Source organism: Palaemon carinicauda, chromosome 26 (assembly GCF_036898095.1).
Source record: "Palaemon carinicauda isolate YSFRI2023 chromosome 26, ASM3689809v2, whole genome shotgun sequence".
NCBI lineage: Eukaryota > Metazoa > Arthropoda > Malacostraca > Decapoda > Palaemonidae > Palaemon > Palaemon carinicauda.
In genome coordinates, this window is record NC_090750.1 from 101,089,474 (window position 1) to 101,114,918 (window position 25,445).

The window sequence follows — 25,445 nt, forward strand, 5'->3', positions numbered from 1 at the left end:
CCCATGTCCTCCTTGTGTTCCCAAATCGGCTGCAACTGAGGCCAAACTGCAGCTGTTCCCAGCGCTAACCTCTCGATTCCTGTACTGGCAAGAAAGAGAAGGTCTTGGGACATCAGACACAGAATGGAGACTCAAAATCTTGAATGAATCGGACCGAAGGGTCGGGACCCTCAGATTCTGAGTCTAGCCAACAACTCAGGAGCGAGCCTGAATGTTGCCTTCCCCTCTTCCTTAGAAAGGGGGGGAGTAGTAAGAGACCAAGAAGATTGCTCACACACTGGCCGTGGCCAGAGTGAGCAGAAGACCCAGGGCGGAATACAATCCGAGGCCTGTCGTAAAAGGGTCTTGAGAAGATCTCTTAAAGGACTAAAAGTCCGAGCCATGCTCCAAGTTGGAGGTCTTCCTCGACTAGGGCAGGGACGATCGTAGCTTCGCATGAGCGAGGAAGATCCAGCGGGCAGGAAAAAGTTATTCCTTTAAGCCTGAAGGTCAGGGAAAGGCTGAGCGACAGGCTTCATTGCCAAGAGCGGAAAGGAGTTTCCTCCCGCCGAAAGGCAATAAGACCGTTATTGCTGGAGAAGAGGCCTCACGGGAAGAAGTATATCTCCCACGGCACCAACCACCTTAGACTCTTCACTTTGCCTGGAGACCCCTGTGGATGACTATCGCAGATGACGCGACCTCCGTACCGCGACTGTAGCGGGTTGTCTCTTCTAGAGGAGGAAGCGTAGTGTCTCCAGGCATGAAGCCGAAGCGACGCCCCGGTTCGGGAGAGATGTCGCAGTGTGGTTGCTTGAGTAGTCTGCGCCGTGGGAGAAGCTCTCCCGGGAGTTCCGTCAGGGGAAGCAGAGGGTCCAGAAACCGTTCTGCACATAGTCCCAGTGGAGCTCTCCCATTGAAAGGTTGACAGACAACCTGGTTTTGTTGAGACCCATTGGTCCGCAGACAAAAAGGAGGGAAGACGCAGGCGTCGAAGTTGTCCCACCATCACCGGAATGCATCTTGCCAGAGTCTCGGGGTCTGAGACTGGGGGAAAACTAGCGGAAGCTTGAGGTTCCAAGCTGTCGCGATCAGGTCCCCCAGACCAGCACTTGCTGGTTACCCAAGGTCAAAGACCCCTAGGTACACTCTCTCTATGAGGCTCTGCTCGGATAGTCTGAGAGAAACATTCCCCTGCCTGGAATGAGAGAGCCGATGGTGGAATTGAGAGAATCTCAATCATCCCGATATCTCTACTGCAAGATGTGAAGGTGTGAAAATGCGTCCCCTGCTGGTTAGCATGAAGTCGACACGCAACGGGGCGACTTGGCAGGAGCGGTAGGATCTGAAGAGGGGCCAGACTAAGGCCCTTAAGCCTGCCTGAATGATGGAGAGGTATCCTTCAGGTCTTGACCATAGGCCTGGACCGGAACATGCCCCCCCCCCTTTCCTTTGACGAGTCCGAGAACCGCATCAAGAATGTGGGGAAAGGACGAGAATATCCACTACCATCAAGAGGCTCCATAGGTCAACACCCATTGCAGGTTTAATAGTTCCGCTGGTCCCATAGGGCCAGGGAGTCCGGTTAAACATTGCCTGAAGCCACCGGAACTTGGATCGCCCCACATGGAACTTATCCTGAGGCGACCGTTCGGACTATAAACGGGTCAATGAGGAAAGAAGAACTAGGGAAACGTTCCAAGGTAGGGCTGAAAACTCTGCTTGACTGAGAACAGGTACTGCGACTCTCCTCAGTCTTGCCACGGTGAACCGAAAGGAAGGCTCGGAGGATGTGGTAACAGAATCTGGCGTCCCCAGGTGGTCACCCATCCAAGTACCGACGTTGCTTAACCTCGCTGGACGGACGAGAAGCGGGGTTTCCAACGTGGTAAGGCGGTTGACTCAATATCATGGCCAGATACTCCAGATGTTGAGGCAGAGGAAGAGAAGGCTCCAAGCAAAATACCATGAGCCCACACTCATGGTCAGCATTCGGAAGCTTTTCCCGGCGCTGAATCAGGTCGAAACCCGAGCCTACCGGAGTTGACCAGCCCTCCAAACAGCAGAGGAGGCGGAAGTCTGCACCTGAGCGGCCAAGAGGAAGGCAGGGAGAGTTCTCTGGGGAAACAAACCTGCTATGCCACGGCGGGATAGCCACACTGCATCATAAGCAGGAATACTTGCAGTTTAGGCTGAATTCGACGAGCACCCTGGAAGATGGATGGAATGGAAACTGAAAGTACCCGTCCTTCCGATCCAGGGTTAAAGGAGTCCTGTCGCCTCGTTACCAGTCTGATCGATTCTGCTGGTCTACGCTGGCCGAAGTTTGTTCGACAAACTTGATCAGGGCTGAGAGGTCGACTATGGACGTCCCCTCTCAGATCCTTCCTTACAAGAAAGGATCGACTGAGGGGGCCGGGGGTGAAGCCGTCGATGATCCTAAGGAAGACCTTCGCCTAAGGTATGGATCATTCTGCCCAACTGGGCAACTCTGCTGATGCTATGGCATAGAGGTTCAGAGACACTGAATTCGCTGACAGAGACGGCAGGCGCGATATCCTTGGCTACTCACAGAGATTGTGCGGGAATGGGCATCGGGAAGCTGTCATTCGGATGAGTAACCTTAAGCATCCTCCCAGCGAAAAAACCTGCAATCCTAGAGTTCGTGAACTCCTTTTAGGACTATGCCCCCCCGGGGGAGTCTCCGTGCCATCTGTTCCTGACAGGAGGAAACTGCAATTGGACACCTTGTCCCAGTTGTCGTAGCCGATAACTTAGGCCGACGTGGTTGAAAGAAAAGGGAGCTGGAGCCCTGCAGAGTCTGGAAGAAAGCGCCTTGGAGGAGTGAAACCGGAAGTCGATTTACTCCGCACAGCAGATGTTTAAGTCTCTGTCCTTGGGCAAAGACAAAACTCTTCTCAAGGATGGAAGGGTGTCTGAGGTCGTTGACCTCCACAGATGAGACACCCGAAGGAAGCCTTCAGTCAGTGCGTCCAGATGGTACAACATCGAGCTTGTCCGCAAGTAGATACTTAACGACGAAAGGCCAAGGTGCCTGAGCTCGAGAGGAGGAAAGTACCCTTGATCTTCCTGTAGCTTCCTTGAACCAAACCTCGGGCCGTAACCGAGGAGGGAAAGAACCTGGTAAGCTCCCAGAGGAAGAGGTAAGCAGTCACCCCTTGTCCGATGGAGAAATCTTCAACGGAAAGCCCCCCCCGCCAAAAATCCTTCCAGGGCGGGAGAAGGAGAGAGTACTCGTGCAGGAGAGGGGACCCTCGAGACCGACCTCTTGGGAACCAACTTCGCCCTGGGGGAAGTCACCACGAAGTCCACTCCTCTCTTTCTCTTCAGCGTAGGAGAGACAGCCGCTGGTTTGTTACCCTGGCCGGTGAGTGCTGGTTTCATAAACCTCATTAACGCCCGTGCCAGCGGATCAAACCATGTCTGCTGCTCCAAGGACACAGAGTCCGAAATCCTCGCTAAGGTGAAAGGGATCGGGCGATCCTTTGGAGAGGACACGACGGTTCCTGCCTGAAAAGAAGGTGGGAAGAATGCTGTACTGACCTGTCTTCGTCCTGCACTACCAACCTGTGCTTGGATGGAGGTGATCCCGAGTGCCGCCTAGGAGCACGCGTCCCTGCTGCTACCACCGGCTGTGGAATTCGCCGCGAACTATGGTCGCGCGAGGGCGAACGGTCGCGCAAAGGCGAATGGTCGCGCGGGCGCACAGGCGAGTGGTCGCGCGGGCGCGCAGGCGAGCGGTCGTGAGGGCGCGCAGGCGAGCGGTCGCGAGGGCGCGCAGGCGAGCGATCGCGCGGGCGCGCAGGCGAGCGACTCGCGCGGGCGCGCAGGCGAATGGGCGTGATGGCGAGGGATCGTGCTGCCGCGTAGGTGAAGAAGATCGCTGGCGGTAAGCGATGGCGAGCAGCATGTGTAGGTGAATGATCGCGTGATAGGGTGCGATGGTGATCAGCATCCGCAAGAGGGCGATCGTTCAGGGTTGTGCGATGAGGAGCAGCATGCGAAGCGGGCAATCGTTCAGGGTTGTGCGATGGCGAGCAGCATGCGCAGGTGAATGATCGCGTGAAAGGGTGCGATGGTGATCAGCATCCGCAAGAGGGCGATCGTTCAGGGTTGTGCGATGAGGAGCAGCATGCGAAGCGGGCAATCGTTCAGGGTTGTGCGATGGCGAGCAGCATGCGCAGGTGAATGATCGCGTGAAAGGGTGCGATGGTGATCAGCATCCGCAAGAGGGCGATCGTTCAGGGTTGTGCGATGAGGAGCAGCATGCGAAGCGGGCAATCGTTCAGGGTTGTGCGATGGCGAGCAGTATGCGCAGGTGAATGATCGCGTGAAAGGGTGCGATGGTGATCAGCATCCGCAAGAGGGCGATCGTTCAGGGTTGTGCGATGAGGAGCAGCATGCCAAGCGGGCAATCGTTCAGGGTTGTGCGATGGCGATCAGCATCCGCAGTTGAGGGTCGCGCGATGGCGATCAGCATCCGCAGTTGAGGGTCGCGCGATGGCGATCAGCATCCGCAGTTGAGGGTCGCGCGATGGCGATCAGCATCCGCAGTTGAGGGTCGCGCGATGGCGATCAGCATCCGCAGTTGAGGGTCGCGCGATGGCGATCAGCATCCGCAGTTGAGGGTCGCGCGATGGCGATCAGCATCTGCAGTTGAGGGTCGCGCGATGGCGATCAGCATCCGCAGTTGAGCTAGTAGCTGGCGAACCATGTTCCTTCAGAAGTGTTGGAGAACGTTGGCGTGCCAGCTGTAACACACGTGGGCGATCCGGAGATCGCTGGCGAGCTGATGATCGCTGACGAGCTGACGATCGCTGACGAGCTGATGATCGCTGACGAGCTGATGATCGCTGACGAGCTGATGATCGCTGACGAGCAGAAGGCTACGCGTGGAAGCCCGCGCAAAGAAGAAGAGTCCTTGACCCCGACCTGAACCTAAGTTCTAGATCGCGAGGGCGAACGTGGGCGCACAGGGCACGTAACAGGAACTGCAGGGAAGATCATCTTGAAAGCGCTGACGAACAGGAGAGCGCTGACGAACAGAAGGGCGCGCAGGGAAACCCTGACACGCAAGGGAAGAACCCCCGTGGGGGCAACCCTTTGCCCCGAAGGGATCGTTGTCCGCCGGGAGACTGATGTCCGTCGGAAGACCGCTGTCCGTCGGGAAGACCGTTGTCCGTCGGGAAGACCGTTGCCCGTCGGAAGACGAGATTAGACTGCTGTCCATCTGCACCAAGACGGAAGATCGAGAAAAAGAAGTTGTAGGCTGCAAACGGAGATTCAAAAAGGCGCCTCAAACACCCTTATAGGGAGATGAGAGGCCCTTACGACGAGGCGGACGGAGGGCCTTACGGCGAGGGAGGCCAACAGCAACAGCAACAGAAGAAACCTCCGAAGAGGAGTCTCTATGAGTGTACTCTCTCGCGAACGAAAGAGAAACACTTCGTGGAAGAGACTGGTCAGCCAGTGACCTAAAAGGGGCAATCCTCCGAAGAGGAGATCCCGCAGTTGCCCAGCCCCTTGAGCGAAACTGCAGGTGCGACCGCTCAGCACCAAGAGCATAGTCGCACGAAAAAAAGGCAAGAGAAGAACCCCCCAAAAGAGGAAAAGCTCAAGCCTGGACAGGAAAAAACTTCCCTCGGAAGGAAAGTTATCCGCCCAAGGAGGCAAGCCTCCTGACTGTTCTAAAATGAACTGGAGAGCTGTCCGTCGACACGGGAGTACTACCAGTAGAAGGAGACACGCCCCTGACGACAATACAAGGGGGAGGCAGCAACAGCCGAATCCCCAGGACTCAACCAGACAGCTCACACCGTTGCTATATTACAGAAACGAACTAGATCGGTAACTGTAAAAAATAAAACAAATAATATTAGTACACATTCATTCCCCCGGGAAGGCTCCGAAGAGGAATCCCGAGGAAAAGGAACAAGAATTACACAATAGGCACGTGCCCTCACAACCACTTACACTCGCGGAAGGAGAGCTGTAACCAAAACAGAATTATAACAATTATAATTATGTAACTATGTAATTATGTAATTTAAAAATGAATGAACACTAAAGAAAAAAACGAAAACCCCGAAAGGAATCGTTCTACAAGCTGAAAAATTAACAACTACAATTAGATTCATAAACTAATTGAGACAAAATGTACGGCGTAGCAACCCCACCCACACGGAAAGGAAGCTACAAGGGCGTAGTAAAACATAGTAAAAGGGTGAACGACCTCAAGAGAGAGAGAGAGAGAAAGACCGAAGTCAAACTCGATCGCAACCCATAAAATTAGGCCGTGGTGGCCTAACTGCCGAGGCCTCCACGTAGATATCGTAACTACACACACACATCTGAAAAGGAAACTTACTTATTTCTATACTCAAATATATATACAAACATGAAAACATGTTTACATATATATTGAGTAAAAGAAAAGTAAGCGATTAAGTAAAGACAAAACAGACAATGGCTGCCAAGCGAGGACCAAGACAGAGACGTCTGTCACAGTCCGAGCCAAAAGTGAAAGTGAGTATTCACCTGTGTGTGAGGGGGAGGAGGGGTAGCTAGCTACCACTCCCCTACCCCCCCGCTAACTAGCGCGGGGGTAATACACCCTCGTTAAATTCTAATGGCTCGCCATTTCAGCTACGCTAAAAGTAATACCCTTTGTAAATAGCGTGGTTTGTATTTCGGTTACGGAACAAATGTGATGTTAGACTAACAGGTCTATAATTGCTTGCCTCTAGTCTTGATCCACTTTTGAAGATAGGGGTTATATAAGCTAATTTATGTTTAACATATATCTCGCTCATATCTATACTCTGTCTTAGCAGTATTGCAAGCGGCTTCGCGATAGTGTTTGCAGTTTTTTTTAACAAAATCGCTGGAACTCCATCTGGTCCGGCTGCCGATCCATTTTTAATTTCGTTTATAGCCGTGACAATATCTGCTTCATTAATATCTATATCCGTTAGATATTCGACATTTTCTTCTCTCATTTCTGTTTCATTATTCTCATTCGCAATTCTTGGCGTGAACTCACTCTTATATTTTTCTGCTAATATGTTGCATATTTCCTTTTTTTCATTCGTTAGCCGTCCTTCAATTCTTAGAGGGCCTATTTCTATTCTCCTTTTATTCATCTTTTTTGCATAGGAGTAAAGTACTTTGGGGTTTCTTTTTATATTTTGAAGTGTCCTTTCTTCTAAGTCCCTTTTTTCATTTTCTTTCGACTGTATAATCTTTTGTTCTGCATTTTCTATCTTACATTTTATTTCTCTCATTTTCCACACATTTTTTTCTTTTGCAAGATTTTTCTTCCACTTTCTAATTTTCTGAAATAAGATCCTTCTGTCTCTTGGTATGCACGTCTTTTGTTTATTGTTTTTTTTTCGGTACATATTTTTCAACAATTTTCTCCAGTATTTTGTACAGTATGTCCGTATTTACCTGTATATTATCACTTATAAATACATTTTTCCATTCTTTATTAAATTCTTCATTTATTTCTGACCATTTTATATTCTTACTGTAAAAGTTATATTTTCCATATCCTTCCCAAAGTTTTGTGCTTTTATTAATTCTGTGATCACTTGCTTTGGAATGAACTATCAATTCTATGACATTGTGGTCTGAAATTCCCGTGTTATACGCTATTATTTCTTTAACATAATTCACCTCATTCACAAATACTAGATCTAGGACATTTTCCTTTCTTGTTGGAATGTGGTTTATTTGTTGCATATTATGTTCTAATAGCATATCTTGAAGCTTTTCAAATTGCCTCTTATCTTCTGCGCTACTATTACTCTCTTTTTTATATGTATACATACAACCACTTTCTTCTATCCGTTCTTTCCAATCCACGAAAGGAAAGTTAAAATCTCCGGATAGGAGTATATTCCAGTCTTTATGGTATCTACATATATCATCTATTTTTTCTATTATTAAGAGAGAGAGAGAGAGAGAGAGAGAGAGAGAGAGAGAGAGAGAGAGAGAGATATTAGTTGATGTATTCGAATACATTTTTTTTTTAATTTTCTTCAAAAGAAATAATTATTACTAAGATATTTATGTATTGTTTTTAGTTTACAAAACAAGCTACATTTCTGTTCAAGAAAGTAATGTAAAAAAAAAAAAATTTGTGACTTTTAACAATATTTTACATAGAGCATTCGTCACTGAGAAAATGTAAACATACCACCTACGCAGTAATTACCGAGAAATTTGGTTCATTAACCTATTCGGTAGAGAAGGGATTAAGGATTAAGAAATAACGTAGATCGAAATGAAGTATAAAAATGCATGAATAACAGATATGAAAAGGCAAATGAAAATTAAATTGAAACAGGGAGAATGTAAAAACCTATAGTCCATTGGTAAAATTCCTTTCACATGTAACATTTAAAAGGAATGGCTTTAAAGCGGTCCACTCTACTGACTGGTGGATTAATGGGGCACAGTTTAAACATTTTGCCAGTGCTATCCAATTTAGCGGCTGCATATAGTAAGTGAGTTTTCAGCCGAATCTGCAGTTGGAGAATCGGTGGTTAATGAGGTTTTACTTACAATTGGAGGGACAGTTCATACAAACCCATCACTAGTCCTCAAATTTTGGGTTTGGCAACCAAATTTTGTTAGCAAAATGAATGTTGAGTAAGACATTTAAATGAAGAACATTATAGTTTTTGTAATTAATAATCAAATACTTAAATCCCATCTTTTTTTAAGATGAGTTTACTAAAACAAAAATTCCTCATATTGAGAAATGCTTCAAATTTGTACCACTTATCAAATCATATATAAAAAATGGAGACAGAACCTTACTCTTCACCGAGGCTCATGCCATGCAGTAAAACAAAGGCAATGAGGGAAAGTATAGGCAGGCATTTGATGACCATGGCGAATATTGATGGTTGCTCCACGGGGATGAATAAGACAAAGTAAATGGCCACAGTCTTAAAGAAGGGCACCAACTTAGGTCCTATACTTTTTAGCTGAAAAATGGGAAAAAAATAAGGAAAAAATTATAAATGACAAGAGTAACACATATTATTACAAAACAATATTTTAAAGTGAACTTTTGTCATAAAATGTTACCCAGAAAAGCCTTAACTAAAATAAGAATGTAAGGAACATCAGTTTATGTTAGGTGGATAAATAATTGATAAAGACTGGAGTCACAAAAATTATGGACATCAATGTCATGAATAAATATTAAGAGGGACATGAAAACTATTTTGCATATCATCAACTCATCCATTATGAAAACTTAAACATATAAAACTACAACTTACATATATAAAGTGACAAATTTGTAAAATAATTTGTATTTTTTCTAGCATACAAACAAGGAACTATTTAAAGGGGTATTACTTTCAGCGAAGCCGTAAGACGAGCCATTTTAGTTAGGGACAACCACCCCAACCGCTATTTTGCGGGTAGGGGTGGGCTGCGCTACCCTGCTCACTCACACACCTGAGCTGAGCAACCACTTTTACTTTCTGGCAGGACTTCTTGGGGGGATAAGGTGGCGAGCCAATTTGTATAATTAGCTCCAGGTTTGTATGCTAGGAAAAATAAAAATTATTTTACAAATTTGTCATTTGTTCCTGCACAAATATTCCCTATTTATAGGGATGACTCTCTCTTAGGAGGGAGGAAAATCCTCACCAACCGGCCTTGGTCTGACCCCGGGTTCTCTCTTCCCTGATGTACAGTCGAGTGTAGTAGGAACCCAACCCTCGCTAAAATGAAGTGCTGCGATTAGTGTCTGAGTTTCATGAAGTGTAGACAGATGTTTCCCCGCAACGGAAGCAGATGGAGGTTGAACGTGTTTCCATTAAGGTCTGTGGGCCTAAGGGCCAACGGAGGTGGGGAGAACACATTTTTTCAATATTCTCTGTTATTCTTGTCAGTCACCTATATGGGGGTTGACTCGAATCGAAGCGAGTAAATTGCTATGGCTGTCGATTAGACAGCACTGAATTCTTTCCCTAATAGGGAAACGTGAGCAATCGTGAGTGTCTCGCTCGTCAGCCTGAGCACGATCATGAGCGTTCCGCTCGTGAACGTGATCATGAGCATCATACCTGTCAGCGTGAGCGATCGCAAGCGTCATGCTCGCTATCGTGAGCTTCACGCTCATTGGCATGAGCGATCGCGAGCTTCATGCTTGTCAGCGTGAGCACGATCATGAGCGAATCGTTCGTCAGCATGAGCACAATCGTGCGTTCTCACAAGTTGAGGAAAGAGTAATGTTGCATCAAGGTCACCACATCGCTCGCAATCATGAGCCTGAGCGCTAACTTGAGCGTCTGGTTCACGATCAAAAGCGTCTAGTTCGTGACCAAAAAACCTTCATGATCGAAACCACGAGCATCGTGAGCTTGCGACCATGAGTGTATAACTCTCGATCTTGAGCGTGAGCGCAAGCATGCGCAAAAGTTGTGTTAAAGGTTCTCCTCGGAAGGGGAAATCTTACACTTGAAGGCAAACCTCTGAGCAGCACTGTTTCTTTCCAACGAGTTCTATCTCAAAGGAAGGTTAACATAAGGTGTTGCTAGAGAAAAAGCCAAGGCTTAATTCTGAGTTGTCGCAGAAGGGATTTCCCTACAGAGCCCCGAAGGGGAAACTGAACAGGTATTCTTCTTCAAGAGGAAGAACGTTGAGATCAAGATCACCTACTATCTAGTGATAGCAGCAATCTTAGTGGTAATCAATGATCATCACAAAAGACAACTTGACCGACCAGGAAGAAGAGGTGACAAGTCTCGCCCGAGCAATCGTTGAACAGAATAAATTCTGAACTCATCACTGAATTGTCACTAACGACATCCTGACCGACCAGGAAGACTAGGTGATGAGACTCGTCCCTGCGATCATTAAGGAGGAGGAAGATCCGTCGATTATCGAAGGAGCCGTTGGTTGACGATCATCCTTGATCCCGCAATCCTCAACAGGCAGAAGCTACATACGCTCTGAAACCTTGCCTGCAGGGAGAGAGAGAAAATTGCGGAATGTTGGGGGACAAGATCGGCAACAGGTGAGAAGACTCATCGTCAGCAGAAGTCGAAGGAAGGGCGAACGGGAGTAGACCTAGTTGACAGCTAAGACATCAGCCGCTGCCACAGTCACCGAATTCACCTCCCGATGTCGTCATGAAGCGCTGAGGAGAATTAAATAGAGGATTAAAGGTTCCCCCCTCTGAGGGAAGAATAAACCCAACCTGCGAACGGGTAAGGAAACTCCCAAGAGGAGACATCAGTGCAGAAGAATACTATGATAACTCGCAGAACAAACATCGGCATCTGAAATCGCCGCATTATCCTGTAATGGAGCGTTGTGTAGAAGCACAAGTCATATCTGTAAAGAAAAGAATGAGCGTAAACCAATAGAGGTGAATAGCTAAGCCTTGAAGATATAGAGAGAGGAGACGTTCTATCTCTACCAGACAAAAGTAAAAAGAGGACGTGGTTCACTGAACCGTGAGTAGATATAGGTGGGTGGGTAGCCCCCAACAACCCCCTACCTACCCACTGTAGTGGTTAGGTAGGGTTGCCACCTCGCACTTAAAATCTAATGGCTGCCTTCCGGCTACGCTTGAAGTAATATCAAATAAATAGCTGAAGGTTTGTTAGTACAGGAACAAACAAGAATTACTATTAATCAATTCAGCAAAGAAGAACCACTCGACCCTCCAGCAGGAGGGGGGTTCCCAGCGGAGACGAAGCTGAAAAGTTAAATTACAAACATTTATAATATCACTTAATGAAGAAACCATTTGGACGCACAACCTAACCCGAGAACAGGAAAGGTGCTCTCCCGACAGAGTATAATGCCAGCCGCCCACGAAAGGTGAACAGCGATGACCTTAGAAAGAGAAAGACCAAAGTCAAGCTCTGAAACGACCGCACTCCCTTCCCCCAGCAGATTCCACGAGAGAGGAAGGCGACGACAACAGCTGAGTGGAGGAGTTTCCAAACGATGACGATTCCCCTGCGGCAGCAGCCGAGTCAAACGGAAGGCTATCCGCCAACAGGATGACTTATGTCCAATGGGGAAAGGTCGGGACAGAAGGTTCTCCGCCCTTGAGAACCTGCCGTACTGTGTTATCACACACACAACAATATACACTGTAAGGAAAGCTACAACATATATATAAAAACATTAAGAATGTTTCCATGTATAAAAGTGGAACCTCTACATACAATCTTAATTCGTTCCGGGAACTGCTTTGTATGTAAAAACAATCGTATGTCGGGGCAAATATTCCCATGAGAATACACTGTAATTTGTATAATTCGTTCCACAGCCCCAAAACCTATGATAACTCTTTAATAAATTACTACACATAATTACACATAACAATAATACAATTGCATTATATAAGAAAGATGTAAAAAAGAATAATTATAAAGAAATGATAAATAAAAAAGGGGTTTTTATTGTCACTTTACCTTAGAGACAGGCCAACGCAGGTGTAGGATTTGCTACGCAGGAGAAGGACGGTCGATGAGGAGGTAGAGATGGTGACTGCGATAACGTACCATAACTTGCTCTAACTTACACTACGTGAACTTTAACCTAACTTAGCTTATTTTTTTTTATTTCTATATTTTATACTTTAAAAAAAAAAATTTATTTTTAATTTCCATCACTTTCAATCTTAGTTTTCACTGCTTCACTTCTTTCTCTTCATCACTATCACTAGACCACTGGGTAGATTTTTTAAAGAAACTATTGAGAAAGTTGCTTGGTACGGCTTTTCAGAATTTTTCTGAAATGGGTTAAACAGACATCATCGAATTGTGAAACTACACGGCAAACCTGAAGTTTCTGTGGGTGATACTTATCAATGAAATCAACCACATCTTGATGATGTGCTAACATGATATTTTCATAATAAAATAAATTTTTGAACATACTTACCCGGTGGTTATATAAAAATAGCTCTAGTCCCTGATGTCCGGCAGATATTCAAAACTCGCGGCAATCGCAGATAGAGTGGCCAGGTGTACACCAGCACCCTCTCACGCTAGGTACCTAGAACCATTCCATGATTCCTCAGATCTTCCATGCCCATAGGTCTCTAGAGGGGAGGAGGGGGGGAATTAGATTTATATAACCACCGGCTAAGTATGTTCAAAAATTTATTTTATTATGAAAATATCATTTTTAAACATCAGACTTACCCGGTGGTTATATAAAAATAGCTGATTGACACCCTAGGTGGAGTGTCAGAGACAGCCAACATTGTTGGAATATTACTTGGGAGTTAATAAAAACAAGCTTAAGGGTTCGTACCTGATAAGGAAGCTGACTTCAATGATTCTCTGCCTCATTATGTCCGCTTTCCTTATGAGATCCAGCAATCTACCCAGGGGGCTGAAGACCTCTAGGAGCTGTCAAACCGGTGTAAATACCTCTATGTGACAGGACCTCATCCAATACCCTTGTTCCAGGCGCTCTCAAGGAATAAAATTGACCACCTGACTAAACTCAAAGATTGCGGAAGACTGTCGACCAATCTCCACAAACAACCATAAAAATATAAAAGTTCCAAGAGAAGAAAAAGGGTACTAGGATTAGGGGAACGTAGTGGTAGATCCTTCCCCCACTACTGCACTCGCTGCTACAAATGGTCCCAAAGTGTAGCAGTCCTCATAAAGAGTCTGGACACGCTTCAAGTAAAGTGAGGCGAACAAAGATTTACTCCTCCAAAAGGTTGTGTCCATGATGCTCTGCAAAGAACGATTCTGCTTGAAAGCTACAGAAGTTGCTACAGCTCTAACTTCATGAGTTTTCACTTTCAGCAGTTTGAGGTCTGCCTCACCGCAGTGTGAGTGAGCCTCCCTTATTAAGAGTCTGATAAAAATTGATAGGGCGTTTTTTGACATCGGTCACAATGGTTTCCTGACCGAACACCAAAGAGCTTCTGACTTGCCTCTCAATTCATTAGTTCTGTCCATATAGAACTTCAGTGCTCTTACAGGGCACAGGACCTTCTCCAATTCTTCACCAACCACATCGGAAAGGTTTGGAATCTCGAAAGACTTAGGCCTTGGATGAGAATGATGTTCGTTCTTGGCCAGGAATCCAAGTGGCAAGGAGCATATAGCTTTACCGTTTCTGAAGCCAATATTTTTGCTAAAAGCATGAACCTCACTGACTCTCTTAGCTGTCGCCAGACTAACCAAGAAAAGTCTCTTTAAAGTGAGAGCTTTAAAAGAAGCCGAGTGTAAGGGCTGAAACCTGTCACTCATGAGGAACTTCAAGACAACATCTAGATTCCAGGCTGGTGATTCCTGTTGTCGCTCCTTAGAAGTCTCAAATGATTTGAGAAGGTCCTGAAGGTCTTAAATACCAGAGAGGTCCAAATTCATGTGCCTGAAGACGGCCACTAACATACTCCTGTACCCCTTGATGGTAGAGGAAGAAAAATTGCGTTTTCTTCTAAGGTCTAAAAAGAAGTCAGCAATCTGAGTTACAGATGTACTGGATGAGAAAACTGAGTTAGCTCTGCACCATTCTCTAAAAACCTCCCACTTAGACTGGTAAACCTTGATGGTAGAAGCCCTCCTTGCTCTAGCGATAGCTCTAGCTGCCTCCTTCGAAAATCCTCTAACTCTTCTGAGTTTTTCGATAGTCTGAAGGAAGTTAGATGTAGAGCTCGGAGGTTTTGATGGTGTCTTGCCAAGTGAGGTTGTTTGAGAAGATCTACTCTCAATGGGAGGCTTCTCGGAATGTCCACCATCCATTCCAGTACCTCTGTGAATCATTCTCTTGATGGCCAAAAGGGAGCCACTAGAGTCAACCTGGTTCCCTCGTGTGACACAAACTTTTTTAACACTTTGTACAGAACTTTGAATGGTCGGAACGCGTACATGTGCAGGTGAGACCAATCCAGCAGGAAAGCGTCTATGTGTGCCGCTTCGAGATCCGGAACTGGGGAGCAGTATGTCTCCAGCCTTTTCGTTTTCGAGGTTGAGAACAGGTTTATGGACGGACGACCCCAAATCCGCCATAGCTTCTTGCAGACCTCTTGATGCAATGTCCACTCCGTGGACAGAACTTGATCCCTCCTGCTGAGGGTGTCTGCCATCACATTCTTTTCTCCTTGGATGAACCTTGTAAGCAAGGTTATATTCCTTTCCTTTGCCCAAACGAGAAGAATCTTTGCAGTCTCGTAAAGTGACCTCGAGTGAGTTCCGCCTTGTTTGGCTATGTAGGCCAATGCAGTAGTGTTGTCGGCATTGACCTGCACCACTTTGTTCAACACCGACCCTTCGAAACCTTTGAGGGCCAACAGGACTGCCAACAGCTCCTTCTGATTGATGTGGAGGTTCTCCTGATCCCTTGTCCACAGACCTGAGATCTCCAACTTGCCCAGTGTTGCTCCCCACCCCGAGTCCGAGACGTCGGAACACAACACAAGGGCTGGGCTCCTTTGTTCCAATGAGACCTTCCTGAAGCTTGCAGGTCGTTCCACCACTGGAGGCAACTTCTTACTGGTTCCGTAAGGGGAATGCTTTCCGTCTCTAGGCTCTCCTCTTTGTTCCAATAAAGATTGAGGTGGAATTGAAGAGGCCGGAGATTCAGTTTTCACAAGGAAACAAATTGTTCCAGCGAGGAGAGGGTTCCCAGCAGACTGATCCACTCTCTTACCAAACAAACTCTTTTCTCTAGAAAAGTACGAAGTTTCAGGAGGGCTTGTTGTATCCTTGAGGGTGACGGAAAAGCCTGAAAAGCTAGACTCCGAATCTCCATCCTCAAATAGAGGATCTTCTGGGATGGAATCAATTGGGACTTCTCTGTGTTTACAAGAAGACCCAGTTCCTCTGACAATCTCAATGTCAGACGCAGATCCTCCAGACAGCGATTGAAGGAATGAGCTCTGAGAAGCCAGTCATCCAGATACAAGGAGGCTCTGATGCCTCTTGAGTGCAGCATACTCGCTGCATTTAACATAAGCTTCGTGAAAATTAGAGGAGCGGTGCTGAGGCCGAAATACAAGGCCCAAAACTGGAAGACTTCCTTCCTGTAAACGAACCTCAGGTAACGCTTGAAACTTGGATGAATGGGGATATGAAAGTAAGCATCCTGGAGGTCTAAAGAGACCATCCAGTCGCCCTTTCTTACTGCTGCTAGCACAGTCTTTAGAGTCTCCATGGAAAACTTCGTCTTCTGAATGTAGTCGTTGAGGATACTTACGTCCAGGACTAGTCTCCATCCCCCCGAATTCTTGGGAACCAGGAATAGGCGGTTGTAGAACCCTGGTGACTTCAAGTCTCGCACCCTCTCTACTGCCTTCTTTTCCAACAAGAGAGACATTTGGAGGTGCATAGCCTGCCTTGTATCTGGGAGAGGGATCTAAAACTACCGGAGGTTTCATTATGAAAGGAATCTTGTATCCCTCCTTTAGAACACGAACGGACCAAGGGTCTGCTCCCCTTCTCTCCCAAGCTCACCAGAAGTTGTTCAGTCTGGCTCCTACTGCTGTCTGAAGGCGAAAGCAGTCAGACTCTGCTTCGCCCAGGTCTGGAACCTCTCCTTCTTGCTCTCCTCCCGTCGGGTCTGGAGCTACCCCTACTGACGGACTTCCCTCGAAAAGGCTGTGAAAACTGAGGGAAGGGAGTTTCTTCTTACGGCTTACGGCTAGTAAAGGAAGTCGGTAGGACCTTCCTTGCAGTCTTTGAGACTAAACCTTGAGTGGCCTCCTGGATCAAAGCGGAAGCAACCTCTCTCACTCACTCCTGAGGAAACAGACAGGGAGAAAGAGGTGCAAACAGCAACGCAGACTTCTGGAAGGGTGTGACCCCATAGAAAGAAAAGAACACATTTGCGCTCTTTTCTTAAGAACCCCAGCTGTGAATAGGGCTGCCAACTCATTAGAGCCGTCTTTAACGGCTTTATCCATACACGACATGATGTGTATAAAACCATCAGTATCAGTATCTTTTAGGGTTGAAAGTTTCTTTCCCAAGGCTCCCAGAGTCCAATCCAGATAGTTGAAAACCTCGAAGGCTCTGAAGATGCCTTTGAGGAGATGATCGAACTCAGAAGTAGACTATAGAATCTTAGTCCTTCTCATGGCCGACTGACGAGGAGAGTCTACTAGGCTTGAAAAGTCGCCCTGGGCAGAGGCAGGAACTCCCAAGCCGAGAACTTCTCCAGTCTCGTACCACACACTTGACCTGGACGCTAATCTAGCCGGAGGAAAAGAGAAAGCTGTCTTGCCTTGGTCTTTGTTGGACTGCATCCAATCTCCCAACATCCTTAACGCTCTCTTCGAAGACCGAGAGAGAACCATCTTAGTGAACAGCGATTCCTTCGCTGCCTTCCCCAAGGTAAATTCCGAAGGAGGTGAACGCGGAGCAACAGGAACAAAATGGTCTGGAAATTCTTCCGTAATGACTTTCAAAATATTCTTAAGATCGACTGAATGATGAAGGGTCTTAGGCTCGTCTCCCTCAGAGAAATCTTCCAAAAGTTCAGCCGGGGAAAAGTGATCATCAAGCTCTTCCTCCGATAAAACTCTAACTGTCGTAGAGGCATCTTCCAGAACTAGAGGAGACTCCTTACGGGCCTGACTACTATCAAACACAGGTGCAGGGTCATCACGTACAGCGTCACGATGATCCAACGCTTGACGCTCAGAAAAAAGTCGCTCGCGATCATGAAAATTGGCACTTGACGCTTGGTATGACTGGCGTCATCATGACGTCCGCTGCTCTAACGCTCGGTGTCACGTCTGACTGCATGTTGTTCAGCATCTGCTTGACGTTTGGCGTCACACTTCACTTGACGCTCGACGTCACGTTTAGCTGCATGGCGATCGTCGTTGCACTTGGTCGGTTGACGCTCGGCGTCACGCCTGGAAGCTTGACATTTGGTGTCAGGAGAATCAGGATCTCGACGTTTCACAGAAACCTTATCACGTCGTTCAGCGCTGTGTTTAACCGCTTGATGCTTGGGAAGCTGTCCGTCATCAAGCGCCTCTAGACTAGCCGCCTTACGATGCTTAGCGTCAAGTTGCGAAGTTTTCCGGCGGTCGGGATCTTGGCGAACCACTTTCTTGTTGACAGCAGGTTGATACGTCTGCATAAAAGACGAGAGCTGCTGCTGCATGTCTTGCAGCATTCTCCAATTCCGGTCAACTTGCGGTAACGCAGGAGAAGTTACTTCAACCACAAATTCGCCTTCTTCGTCGCTCTAGTAACGCGCCGAGTGTCCGGAAGACAACAACCAGACTGACGGTGGCAGCGGAGCATGAACTAAAGTGATACCAGACTCAGGAACTAGATCTGTAACAGGCTGGACTTGACGTTTGTCAGACTCCGACATCTTATCAAGACGTTTAGCAGGAGAACCTTCTACAGACGAAGGGAAACGCTCTGGACTGCTCCAATGGCTACAGCCAGGCGCTTGCGGCGACAAGCTACTGCATCCATTTTCCTCTTAAGAGGTCTGGAGGCTTGACGCCAGCCCCTGCTGGGCGCTGCGTCATCCGAAGATGAGGTAAACACTTTAACCTCACCTTTCCCATGGTGAAGGTGAGCGTCCTGTGAAGCGTCAACAGGTACGCTCGAGGGGACGTCTGCTCAAGCGATAACGCCTCTCGTTCCCTTTCGCCGATCGACATTCCTTCTCCCAGGGGTTGGGGGCTTGGAAGAGGTCTAAGGCTAGGTGAACGACAGGTCCGAGCAGACGCACCCTCCACTGCACTAAACACATTAACTGCACTTTTCGCACTAACACTTTTTAATTGATTCACATCGGAAATAAGTTGGTTCCTGTCCGCAGCGAGCGATTCGACCCTTACTCCCAGGGCTTGAATAGCGACCATCATGTCTTTAAGCGTAGGCTCAGCGGTAACAGTAGTGGGATCTGAAACTACCACTACAGGGGAAGGCTTAGGTTCAATGACACGGGAAGTGGATAATTCTCTAGAACGAGAAGAACTACGTCTAACTCTGTCTCTCTGAAGTTTACTAGTGTAGCGGTCAAATTCCAGCCACTCACTCTCAGGCAACGAAACACATTCGTCACACCGATCCCCCAACTCACATACTTTACCCCTACATTTTACACAAATTGAGTGGGGATCTACAGAGGCTTTAGGAAGCCGGGTCTTACACCCTTTCACACACTTTCTATAAGCGGGAGAAGGGTCGGCCATTATGAATAGTTAATAAGAGAGATCAAAACAAGCAAGGGTCAAAATAATAAAAATAATAAAAATCAATAAAGTTTCAAGAGAATCCGAAAGCAAAATCCAACAAGCGAAAGCCAATAACCAAATTAGTAGTACATCACCAAAGATGACTGCCAAAATCCAGGTTAATTAATGAGTGAATATCCAACGATGTTGCTGGCAATGGCGGCAGAGAAGATCTGAGGAATCATGGAATGGTTCTAGGCACCTCTCGTGAGAGGGCGCTGGTGTACACCTGGCTACTCTATCTGCGATTGCCACGAGTTTTGAATTTCTGCCGGACGTCAGGGACTAAAGCTATTTTTATATAACCACCGGGTAAGACTGATGTTTAAAAATCTCTCTTATTGCAGCCGAACCTAAGATGTGCTCTACCTCCTCAAGCTCCTCCGACTAACTCAACTGCGCTTGGAACTCATCATTCTGCATGGCATGCAGCTCCTTGAGTTCCTCGGTGGTGAGCTCTTCATGATGCTCCTCAACGAGTTCGGTGATGTCATCTTCATTGACCTCCAGACCCATGGACTTGCCAAGGGATAATCTTTTCTATGTCTTCCTCTACGGCAAGCACAGGTTCATTCTCGGGGCCAAAACCTTCAAAAATTCTGGGAGAAACAGCATCAGGCCAAAGCTTCTTCCAAGCTGAATTCAGTGTTCGTCGAGTTACTCCCTCCCAAGCCTGATCTATTGAAATGACTCTTCCAAAATTCAAGCAAAGTTAAGTTGGTGCTTTGCATGACATTAAAGCACTGCTTAAATAAGTGCTTTGTGTAGAGCTTCTTAAAATTAGATGACTTGCTGGTCCATGGGCTGGAGGTTAGGGGTGGTGTTCGGTGGAAGATACAGCACTCTGATAAACTTGAACTGGTCGATGATATCATCTTCAAGTCCTTGGGGGGTGAGCGGGACCATTATCCAAGCAAAGCAAGCACTTTAATGGCAAATTCCTTTCCTGAAGGTACTTCTTGACAGCAGTGCCAAAAACTCAGTTTACCCATTCAACAAAGAAATGACTAGTAACCCAAGCCTTAGAATTAGCACGCCAGAAAACATGCAGCATGTCCTTATTGACTCTTATGTGCCTTAAATGCCCAAGGGTTTTAGGAATGATAAACCAATAACGGCTTTATTTTGCAGTCCCCACTGGCGTTGGCACATAGGGCAAGAGTCAACCGATCCTTCATAGCCTAAGTCCAGGCATTTGCTCTTCGGTGGTGATGTATGTTCGACTAGGCATCTTTTTCCAAAACAGACAGGTTTCATCACAATTGAAAACTTGCTGCTCTACGTAGCCTTCATCCTCCACGATCTTTTCAAACTTCATAACAAAATCGTTAGCAGCCTTGGTGTCTTAACTTGAAGCCTCTCCATGCCGAACAACTGAATGAATCCCAATCCATCTCTTAAATTTCTCGAATCAACCGCGAGACGCCTTGAATTCCTCTGTAAGATCGGTTGAACTCTCCCCCGAGTCACCCCCAGAGCCCGTCTTCAAGTCACAATAGATAGCGCTGGCCTTCTCACAAATGTTGGTTTCAACAAAAGGCATTGCATCTATTCCAGGGTAGGGCTACGACGTTTGGAAATAATGGTGATCGCCTTCAATGGTTTGACTGCTTTAATGGCTGCCTTCTGCTTGATGATGGTCGAGATCGTAGACATATTCCGGCCATATTGTTTAGCCAGATCACTCACACGCACACCGAGCTAATTTTTTTCTATAATTTCTTGCTTCAATTCTAATGGAAGCATTGCCTTCTTCCTTTCCTCACTCCTACTACTACCTGTACTGAAACTAACGGCCGTATGCTAAGAGAAAATGTAGGGCCTCCAATTATAGGGCCTTCTTTATACCCTATGGAAAGTGTAGGGGAGCCCTATATTTTTCGGTGCTATGTTTAAAGCAACTTCTAGGAAAGGGTGTGGTTGGTATCCCTGCTGAGAGGGTGTCTGTTGTCCTCTAAACAGTTGGTATGCTGGAAGAACGTTTTGTTTCCATTTGTGAGGGCAGAGTTGCCAGGTTTTCTAAGTGAGAAAAGTCCAACTTCTGATCAACTGCAGATTTAAAAGGTCAACCCATAGAGTAAAAAAAAAAACAATATTATAGCATTTAAGGCCAACCTTTTTTATGATATTGTTAAAGGCTAAAAAATTTCAAAAAGGGCCAAATTTGAAGTTTTTAGCCTGAAAAAAAGGTGAACCTGGCAACTCTGTGTGAGGATATTTACTAAGTTGGGTACACGTGTGTCGTCCATTCCTGTTCTTTCAACGAGTTAGTGACGACATATAGACAGTGGAAATGGCATACGGCTGTTAATCGTATATTTCGTATTTTAATTTTCCCTGTGGTTCTTCTGATATATATATATATATATATATATATATATATATATATATATATATATATATATACACGATAGACAAACCTTACAATAGCCTATATTTGAATCTACTAATCACCCATCTCTTCGTTTTAACGTCCTCTGTCTATTTGACGTGGAAGGCTAGACCTATTTCTCAAAACCTAAATTTTTACCGATAATATCATTATATCATTCCAATAAATCTCACTCCCCTAGTCGACATTGAGCTTTGATCAGCCAAAGATATAAGTAAATCGTCCTAATTTGCTGCAATGTAAACGACTCGAAATAAAAGGATTTTTGTATTAAAGTCTATTTTATTTCCACATCCTGTTAGTGTTCAGGGCCACAAGTCAAGATGAAAATAATCATATCTTATAAAAAATGCATCTTAAAAACCATTGTTATTATTATTATTATTATTATTACTTGCTAAGCTACAACCCTTAGTTGAAAAAAGCAGAATGCTATAAGCCTGAGGGCTCCAACAGGGAAAATAGCTCAGAGAGGAAAGGAAATAAGAACAGTAATCAATTAAGATATTTTCAGAACAGCAACAACGTTAAAATAAATATTTCATATATATATAAACTTTAAAAACTTAAAGAAAAAACAAGAGGAAAAGAAATAAGATAGAATACTGTGCCTGAGTGTACCCTCAAGCAAGAGAACTCTACCCCAAGACAGCGAAAGACCATAGTACAGAGGCTATGACACTACCCAAGACAAGGGAAAAATGGTTTGATTTTGTAGTGTCCTCCTAGAAGAGCTGCTTACCATAGCTAAAGAGTCTCTTCTACCCTTACCCTTACCAAGAGGAAAGTAGGAAAATCTGAATGAATCTATGGTTGTGGAACTTGGGGTGGCCTATTGGAAACATCCCTGCCTAGCAATCTGTTGGACAGGGTTTCGAGACCACTCAAAGATATTTTCTTATAGCGTCTGCAACTTTGCCATTCTTTTGAACTAGGGATGGGGTGTTTTTGGGGAAGCCTATAGGTCTATCTATATTACGATCATCAATAGGAATATATTAAAGACTAAAATGTTTATTATTATTATTATTATTAGTAGTAGTAGTAGTAGTAGTAGTAGCAGCTAAGCTACAACCCTACTGTAGTTGGAAAAGCAAGATGCTATAAGCCCAAGGGCTCCAACTGGGAAAAATAGCCCAGTGAGGGAAAGGAAATAAGGAAATAAATAAACGATGTAAGAAGTAATGAACAATTAAAATAGAATATTCTAATAACATTAACAACATTAAAATAGATATTTAATATATAAACTATAAAAAGACGTATTTCAGTCTGTTCAACATGAAAAACATTTTCTGCAAGTTTGAACTATTGGCGTTCTACTAATTGAACCAGACAGGCTAGATAAAAGAAAACTCATAATTGAAAGCGTAGGCTTCCTTTAAAAATATGTAGATAAATCAAAGGTTTAATTAGTAACTCTTTGCATGAGTAGATGTGCTAAACCAAGGTTTGATGTATTCTATAGACCTTGGAACATGTCTGTTTATTACCGGAACTTCTTAAGAATACGAGAACTTGTCCATTGTTTGGTTGATAGTGTTGTACTTGAACTCCGAGAGGGACATCTCCGAGTTCATAAAATATGAGGTTTGGCCCACCTGTTCAATAGTTTTTCTTTCTTTTTATGTGTTATTATATTTGTAAGACATCTTTTGATAATATAAATGTTTTTCACAAGCAAAGAGTTGATATCATGACTACTATTTATTTATAGGGCTTGCGAAAGGCATGTCTGGGCCACCCTTTGAATAGTATTGGAACCACCCCTTAAATTATAGGGAACCCTAAATTTATAGGGCCTGTATATGTTCTAAGCATAGGAATTTAATATAGGGTCTATATTATAGTCCCTTTATTTCCTCTTAGCATACGGCCGTAAGCTTCCTAGGACCCATGATTACACATAAAATCAAAAGGGAAACGTGAGAAAAGGAAGATAATAAGCACTATTAATAACGGACTGAACAGAGGACAAAAACACGATGCGCACGAGAAGAGAGAACTGACCGACATGATGCTCAATGGCGTCTCTCCGAAGTGCTGCCATCTACCGGTGTAAACAAGAAACTACGACCGACGCTTCGAGAAAATTCTATGCGTATGATCTACGTCGGATGTTGGAGCATGACTTTGGGTATAGAGATGAAAATTTTATCTAATTTTACTTCAGGTTTTGGAACATTCGCATGTAAATGCAATCGTATGTAGAGGTTCCACAGTACAGTAGTGAGAAAACCATAAGTAAAAAAGACAAAAGATTAATGGCAGTTCAAAATAGGCGAGGAGGAAAAGCAGCAACAACCGCTCACCCTCTAAGCCAAAAGTAAAGTGAGAGAAAGTCACAGGTATGTTAGTGAAGGGAGTAGCTAGCTACCCAAATACTCCCCCTAACTAGTGGGATGGGTAGTTAACCCTCACCAAATTTCAATGGTTTGTCCTTTCAGCTTTGCCGAAAGTAATACCCCTAATAAATAGTGAATGATTGTATTCCAGTTATGAAACAAACGTGATTATCTAACACTTTCGAGATTTGCCTATTCCATTATTGAAAATAGATAACAAAGAGGTTAAAAATATAAAACATTGGGCCCTATATTCTGTTCCAACAAGTAACTTATGACAGAAGCCCCACCCATCATTGTTCGGGGTGTATGTATGATAGCGGCCACCTGTATGTATCATTATGTTTAACTTGGACTATGGCAGTGTAAGGGAGGGGGGGGCATTAGCCAACCAGTTAGATGAATAGGTAAAGACACGGCTTGTAGGTTAGGTTAGGGGGGAAAGTTTCGGTTAGTTGATGTCCATTTTTAATCAACGCACGAGGAACTGGCCGCTAATATACAAAGGCTCCAGAATGGCTGACGTATCCACAAACTATTACAGTTAAGGTGGCCGCTATCATACATACACCCCATTCATTTTATGGATAAATCTGGTAATATTTTCTGAGATTTCGAGATACAGTAAACAACTTATACTCTACAGAAGCTTTTATTTAGAAACACTTCTTTGTTAACCTGTAACATTGACCGTGTACGTAATGTGACTCAGTGAACGCCATATACAATAATTGCGTATGGAAAATTAGAGCAAGACAGAAAATAGAAATATAAAACATTTCGATAGGGTAGGAAAGGGATGGGGTAGGTAACCTGTCCATAATTCTCGGGTGCATCCTTTCCGTAGCTGAAAATATTAACCTAACAAATACGATCAGCTGATATGCGTAGCTAAGACCCTCTGGGTTTCCTAGTAAAGGGATCTCGTTATTTGACCCTATTCTACCCAAATGTGGGACCAAAATGATCCGGAAGCCAGTAGTATAGACACCAATAACTGAAAGATACTTACTACTTGTTTTGGCGTAGCCATATCTATATTTCAGTCAAAATGTGTGACGAGAAAGTATTAGTAAAGCAAAGAGAGACAGACCTTGGAACAACGTATCACAGATCAGATCAGATTCACACTGAGGCCTCGCCTTTGCAACGGCGCCTCTTGTGTCTTTTAGTTTTCTGTGTTCCTTATTTTCATTAGTTTTCCTTTCTCATTTCATCCACATTTGTTGTAGTACACTTTTCATATTTTCAATATTTTCCTCACTAAAATGGAATTTTCCTAACTATTTGTGCACTATCTTCTTCGTATGGTTGTTGGAGCTCAATTGCTTTTATTCTTATATCACTAAACTGTGGGCAATATAACATGAAGTGGTTAGCATTTTCTTCTACATCACAGAATGCACAGTTTATAATTCCATCTTGGTGTCTGTTTTCTATATTCAAGCCCAACGTGTTTGTCCTGGTTCTGAATAATAAAATTGAC

At 45.0% G+C, this 25,445-nt stretch overlaps 1 protein-coding gene across 1 annotated transcript in view; it reads right to left on the reverse strand.

Annotated features, from left to right (window-relative positions):
• LOC137619725 (lysoplasmalogenase TMEM86A-like) overlaps nucleotides 1–25,136 on the reverse strand; it is a 104,630-nt gene extending 79,494 nt beyond the window's left edge. Inside the window, exons 1-2 of the mRNA XM_068350020.1 lie at nucleotides 24,972–25,136; nucleotides 8,827–8,996 (exon numbers count right to left, since the gene is read on the reverse strand). Coding sequence (XP_068206121.1) covers nucleotides 8,827–8,996; nucleotides 24,972–24,992 — 191 coding nt within the window. The 5' untranslated portion in view covers nucleotides 24,993–25,136. The remainder of the gene's footprint in view (nucleotides 1–8,826; nucleotides 8,997–24,971) is intronic.
• Between the last annotated feature and the right edge of the window lie 309 nt (nucleotides 25,137–25,445).